At 32.4% G+C, this 7,453-nt stretch overlaps 1 protein-coding gene across 2 annotated transcripts in view; it reads right to left on the bottom strand.

The window, feature by feature from the left end:
* Positions 1–3,804: 3,804 nt before the first annotated feature.
* The window catches only part of LOC106873229 (uncharacterized), a 57,559-nt gene continuing 53,910 nt past the window's right edge, over positions 3,805–7,453 (bottom strand). The window contains exon 12 of one of the 2 annotated variants that reach the window (XM_014920501.3): positions 3,805–4,287. In XM_014920501.3, coding sequence (XP_014775987.1) covers positions 4,110–4,287 — 178 coding nt within the window. In that variant the 3' untranslated portion in view covers positions 3,805–4,109. Of the gene's footprint in view, positions 4,288–4,654; positions 5,462–7,453 lie in introns of those variants that run through there. The other variant, XM_089361192.1, reaches the window with a different exon arrangement.

Below are 7,453 nucleotides of genomic sequence, written 5' to 3'. Positions count from 1 at the left end.
ATTACATTGAATGAATGAATAAATTAGCTGCGAAAAGAAATGAAGAGACAAAAAGGAAAAATATAATTTTGAATTGTTTTGTTTTATATATTTATTTGTGCGTGCGTAGGTATACAAATCCAAAGAAATTAGGGTTTTTTTTTCGTTTTTTTTTTTTTTCTGCCGAATTCGATATTTTCCGACCCTGTTGTAAAGGATTACCTTGCGCACTTGTCGAGAAAGCATTTTCTGCTTCGGCCTTCCTTTCTTTCTTTCACGTCGCTGTTCCAGTGTGTCTGTTATAGAGAAGAGAGATAACTCTGATCCACACATTTTGATTTATCTTCCTTGGTTACTATTTCAGTTGTTTAGATAGTGTTACCTGTTACCTTAAGAATATACATTTACTCCAGTTGTCTTTTATCTTTTAATTGTTTCGGTCATTGGACTGCGGCTATGATCAAGCCCGATGCCTGACTTTGGTGCCTGGGAATGTTTACTTAGTGTATTTTATCAAAGGTTTAACTGATTTCTTTTCATGCTATTGACTGTAAGAATACAAGAGACAAAGCTTGTAATTCCTAGGGGAGAGAAAGATTTATAACTATGTTATCAGTTGTGTATTCAAAGCAAATTTACTTAAACTGAATGCAGAATAAGAATCGTTTCTACTATAGGCACAAAGTCTGACATTTTATGGAAAGAGCAAGTTGATTACATTGGTCCAATGCTGAATTGGTCCTTATTTCATTAACCCTGAAAGAATGAAGAGGGAAGTTAACCTTAGCAGCATTTGAACTCAGAATGCAAAGATAGACAAAATGCTGCCAATACTTTTGCCTGACATTTTAACAGTTCTGCTAGCTTGTTACCTTTGAATATAGAATAATAAGGATATTGATTTTGAATAATTATTGTTATCACAAAAATCAACCCCAGTGATCAACTGATACTTATTTCATTGATCCTAAGGCAAAGTAAACCTTGACTGTACATGAATTTGGAATTCAAACAGCTAGAAACAAATGCTAGAAACCATTTTTCCTGTTGTGTTAATGATTCCATTAAGTTGCCACCTTAACAATAATAATAATGATAATAATAATAATAATAATAATAATAATAACAAACCTTTCTACTATAGACAAAAAGCCAGAAATTTTGTGGGGAATTTGGTTACATCGACCCCAGTGTTTCACTGGTACTTAATTTATCGACCCTAAAAGGATGAAAAGTCAGTCTTGATAGAATTTAAATTCATAATGTAGCAACAAGTGAAGTGGCATTTTAGCATTCTGTCCAGAGTGCTAACAATTCTGCCAGCTCACAACCTTAATGATAACGACGACGGCGACGATTTCAAATTTTGGTATAAGGCAAGCAGATTTAGGTAGAAGTGGGTAGTCTATTTCATAAATATCAGTACTTGACTGGTACTTTATTATATTGGCTCTGAAAGAATGAAAGGCAAAGTTAACCTTGGTGGGATTTGAACCCAGAATGTAAAGAACTGGAAGAAATGCTGCTAAGCATTCTGTCCAAGGAACAAAAACGTCTGCCAGCTTGTTACCATAAATTATTTCAAATTCTGGGAAAAGCTCAGCAATCTTAGGGAATAAGGGGTTAGTTGATTACATCAGCTAGAGTACTTGACTGGCCCTTTATCTTATCAAACCTGAAAAGATGAAAGACAAAGTTGATATCATTAGTATTTGAACTCAAAACAAGAAAAGTCACAAGAAATGTTGCTAAGAATTTTGTTATTTTGTCCATGTGCTAACAATTCTACCAATTGAAATGGTTTCAAGATTGGTAACAAGGCCAGAAATTCTAGTGGGATTGGGCTTATTTGATTACATCAATCTCAGAGTGCAACCGGCATTTATTTTATCAAGCCTGAAAGGATGAAAAGCAAGGTCAAATCTAGCCGAGGGTGATCTTGCCTTTCATCCTTTCAACATTGATAAAATAAGTAGTAATTGATCAATAGGGTCAATGTATTTATATACATAATAATGAACTTATTCTATACAGTGTTCAAGTGCACAACAGCTCATCGGAGAAAGCAATCAAAACTGCATTAACAATACATAATATATGCACAGGAAGTGGACGGTGAAAAAAATCTTTTAAAAAACAGGAAGAAGAAGAAACGAGCAGGTGTGCTGTTGGTAAATTTCAGGAAGTTTAATCCATGGTTCTGCAATTCTGAGTATGAAAAAGTGTTTCTGAAAGTCATGGGTGCTGTGTTGGTTTTTGATTTTGTAAGCATGTCTACTAGTGTTAGACATATGGAATTCAAAAAGGTATCCAAAGTTGTTGTTGGAAAGATGGTGAATGATTCTATGGATGTCTACCAGGTCAGTTGGAGCTTTAATGTGTCCATGTTCAGGGAAGTAAGACGTTCAGAGTATGGTAGAATCCTGATGGTGGGTATTTGTCTGCTTTGCACATTTCTGAACAGTTTCCAGGAGATTGATATGACAAGAAAGTCAGGGGTTCCAGGCTGGTGATGCAAACTCTAAATGTGATCATACCATAAGCCAGATACATCTTTAGATAGATTGCTAGAGAGCAGCTGACAAAGATCTTACTGAATAATGCTAAGACTCCTTCAGCTTTCTTGACAATCTCAGAGATGTGGTTTGTCCAACACAAATTCCTGTTGACGGTAATACCTGGATCACATTCATTAACAGACTTCTTAAGATTGATCTTGTTAAGGGAGTATGTAAAAGCTGAGTTTTTTTCCCCCCCAGAATGCATAGTGAAACACTTGCCAACAGTGAACTTGAGTTGCTTGTTGGTAGTCCATCCTTGCATTGCATCCAAGTCTAATTACAAGAAGGATCTTAGTTTATAGGATCTGTTCATTTTATTTCAATGTACAACTTGATATCACCTGCATATTTCAACACTGTAGAATTCTTCAAGTTGGCATCTATGTTATTAATATATGTAGCAAACAACAGGGTCCATGAACAGATCCCTGTGGTACATCTGATGCCATTTCATAAGGTGAAGAATGATGTCCTACAACAGTGACTACTTCTTTCCAACCAAGAATGAAGGACTTTAAACAGTAGTAGAGATCATCTTTTATACCCATTGCAGAGAGTTTTGCCCTGAGTAGTTTGTGTGGCACAGAACTGAAGGCTTTAGCAAAGTCAATTGAAGGTTTCGACTAGCCTCTCTCCTAAATTGCTGGCTTTGTGCCAAAATTGGAAACCAAATAGTAATAATCCATTCTACTGTAAGCACAAGGCCTGAAATTTGGGGGAGGGAGTTGGTTACATCAAACCCAGTGTTCAGTGGTCATTGACCTCTAAAAGGATAACGGCAAAGCTATCTTCAGTGGAATTTGAACTACAAACCTGAAGACAGATAAAGTGTCACTAAGCATTTTTTCTGGAATGCTGGCAGTTATCTCCACTTTCACTTTAATAATAATAATAATAACAACAACAACGATGATGATGATGATAATGATCCTTTCTGTTATAGGCACAAGGCTCGAAATTTGGGGGAGGGAGCTAGTCGATTATATCCCCCCCCCCAGTACTGAACTGGTACTGAATTTATCAACCCTGAAAGGATGAAAGGTGAAATCAACATTGGTGGAATTTGAACTCAGAACATAACAACAGGTGAAATACCACTAAGCATTTCATCCAGCGTGCTAACAATTCTGTCAGCTCACTGCCTTAATAATAATAATAATGATGATTATGATGATGGTGGTGTTGGTGGTGGAGGTGGTGGTGGTGTGGTGGTAATGATAATGACGATGATGAATTAATTAAAAAATAAATTAAAACAAAAAGAATAATTTTTTAAAACATTTTTTAATCTTTAAATTAAAAATACATCATTCAGAAATTATTCATCATCAAGCTGGTGCCCCAGCATGGCTGCAGTCTAAGACCGAAACAGGTGAAATAAGATAATGTATATTTTTCAGATTTTCATGTTAATAGCATGACTTACTTAAAAAAGGAAAATTTCCAAAATATAGAAGAAAAAGACCAAATTGCTCAACATTGAAATTTTTGTCGGCATGTATATATGATAGGTTGTGTGTAAAGATATTCAATATCAGGATTATAAACAGGTTAAGGAGGGTGTTTTATCTATAGCCCCCAATATCCCTCGCTTTCATAGATTCCTGGAGACCATTTTAAGCTTGGATTCATGTTTGAATAAGTTTCTTCAGACTTTAGCAGTACACAGCCTGATTCTTGACTTGCACTGATTTTAAGAGTTGATGTGTTACCTTTGCATATGTTCTTATTTCTGGTCATTTTGCATCTGCAATAAGCAAAATATATATATATATATATATATACATATGTATATATGTTCGTTTAATCGTTTAACGTCTGCTTTCCATGCTAGCATGGGTTGGACTAAGTATATATATTTATATATATATATATATATATATATATAACAATTGCAGCGTGGAAGGTGTTTATAAGCCATCTAAAATAACACACAAAAACCATCAGATTCACTTCAACATTTAAATTTAATTTGTCAAAATATTTTTGTCGCTTTGAGACTGCGACCTGTTCACTGACAAAATTGTGCTGAACAAGTCGCGGTCTCAAAGCGCCGAAAATATTTTGACATATTAAATTTAACTGTTGAAGTGAATCTGATGGTTTTTGTGCGTTATTTTAAATGGCTTATAAACACCTTCCACGCTGCAATTGTTTTCGTTCCAGCACACGATCTCAGATCAGGTCACTTGCTATGCAAGTACATCTCTGTAATATATATACATATATATATATATATATATATATACCTACAAATATTTATGTATATATTTTTAATAGAGACATTCAGAGTTAGCCTTAGAACTATAGTAATGAAATAATAATAATAATCCAGAAATATGCCAATATATGGTGCAAAACATTTAAGTTATCCCATAACAAAGTTCAAAGTTTTTTTTTTTAAATTCATTTTTATTTAATCCTTCCTTTCTAGTTACGTACTTCAACTCTTAAAATATAAACAAAAACAAAATGAAGTATACAAACACATATGCATACACAAACACGATAAGCTTCTTTGTGATGTGCTACTATAGTCTCAGGCCAACCAAAGCCTTGCAAGTGGATATGGTAGATGGAAACAGTCCATCATATATATGTAGAAAGTTGAAAAGGAACACACAAGTCAATATGTGTAAGGAAAATAAGACAAGGTAGAAAATGCTAAAATAATTTTAGCATGAAGAACATTGTAGTACCAGTTTCAGTCTTGGTGACTTTTTCATGAAAAGCAATTAAATTGTGGAAAAATTAAATGAAATTCTTTTTTAAAATATTTCCATAGTTCTCAAATGCAAGGAACATTTTCCCTTTTTCTGTCTGTCTCTGTCACTCTATGTGTGTCTTCATGTCTGTGTTTGTCCTCCCATTATCACTTGACAACTGGTATTGGTGTGTTTACATTCCCTAACTTAGAGGTTCTGCAAAAAGAGACCGATAAAATAAGTACCCAGCTTTAAAAATGAAATAAGCACTGGGGTTGATTCATTTGACTAAAAACTCTTCAAGGCAGTGCTCCAGTATGGCCACAGTTAAATGGTGACTGAAACATGCAGAAGAATAAAAGAATACAGAATACATACATACATACATTCATACATACATAGTACATACACACACACGCATGCACTCACACACACACACACACACACACACACACACATATACATACATATAGTAAAGAATTTCGTTGAAGAGATTTTCCCCATGTGGTGAGTTGTACTGAAAAAATATAGAACAAAAGAAGGAAAATGCACAAAATTTATATATTCTTAATATATTTTAAAGGACAGAATATTATGATAGTCGATCATGTGGTTTCAATCTGCCTTGGATCTCCTCAGTGGCAACAAGTACCCACCACCAAGGAGACCCAATGCAAATTGAAATCACATGGTCGACTGTATATATATATATATATATATATATATATATGTTTTTATATATGTTTTTATATCATTCATAAATTTATAAAATTATTAATAATATTCACAGGAAATCAATATTCAAATTTCGAAAAATATATGTTTAATGTGACACGGTAATATTTTGAATTATAATTAAATTAAAATTTAAGATGTACAAAATATAAATATATGTAAAAAATATAAATGTACATAAAAATACATGTGTATATAAATGCATATAAAAATGTATGTGTAATTGAGTATAAATATTATGAAAGTGTAAGAATTAAAAAACTAAAAAGCATCTGACGATCGTTTCACAGACATTATTGCAACCACAATGTAATCAGAAAAGATAGGCATATTGGCAATAATTCCGCTCTTCGGAGATGAATGGAGTTATTATATACGTGTTAAAATTTCCACAAACGAAAAATATGAATTTTCCAAATTATAGGAGGGATTACTTTTACAAACTCTTAAAGGACAGTATACATTTTAATATTTTAATTAATATCATCTTATTATATATACCATTCGTTTTTAACACGTATATAATAACTCCATTCATCTCCGAAGAGCGGAATTATTGCCAATATGCCTATCTTTTCTGATTACATTCTGGTTGCAATAATGTCTGTGAAACGATCGTCAGATGCTTTTTAGTTTTTTAATTTTTACACTTTCATAATATTTATACTCAATTACGCATGCGTTTTTATATGCATTTATATACACATGTATTTTTATGTACATTTATATTTTTTATATATATTTATATTTTGTGCATCTTAAATTTTAATTTAATTATAATTCAAAATATTACCGTGTCTCATTAAACATATATCTTTCGAAATTTGAATATTGATTTCCTGTGAATATTATTAATAATTTTATAAATTTATTAATGATACAAAAACATATATATATATATCTATTTGCTCAAAGTAATAGAGCACTTAATATAAGCTCAATAAAATATTCCTTTTGAATATTCTTTATAAAATTTATATATATATATATATATATATACATATATATACATATATATACATATATATATATAGAGAGAGAGAGGCTATGAGAAGTAATAGTGTCAATGACACTCAAAGGTGTCAGGTAATGCTGAGTAAGTGCTATGGACAGACTATAGCTAAGCTCCAGGTTCAGTGATTATGCAAATAAGGAGTCCAACATAGGTCATATATCAGCATGTCTATATATTAAAAAAATTTCAGAATGAGATAAAAATCCAAGACTGTGAGAGATTTTAGAACATTTATAAATAGAAGGTCTTACAGCTGTTTCTGGGATATTTTATTTCACCCTTCATTGGAGATGGTGTGAGAAAATGGTTAAGCAATAGTTATTTTAGATAAGATACAAAATAGAGAGTGAAGTGGAGGAATGAAAATAGACGTGAGAAATGCAGGGATATTGCATATTTAGATCCATTATTTAGGCAGAATGGTATACATATAAGATTCTAGTACCTTGTGAGGAAAA

This window comes from Octopus bimaculoides, chromosome 12 (assembly GCF_046866305.1).
Source record: "Octopus bimaculoides isolate indiv1 chromosome 12, ASM4686630v1, whole genome shotgun sequence".
NCBI classification, from domain to species: Eukaryota; Metazoa; Mollusca; class Cephalopoda; order Octopoda; family Octopodidae; genus Octopus; species Octopus bimaculoides.
Note: the sequence above shows the minus strand (reverse complement) of the source record. Positions and strands in the feature narration are given on the sequence as shown.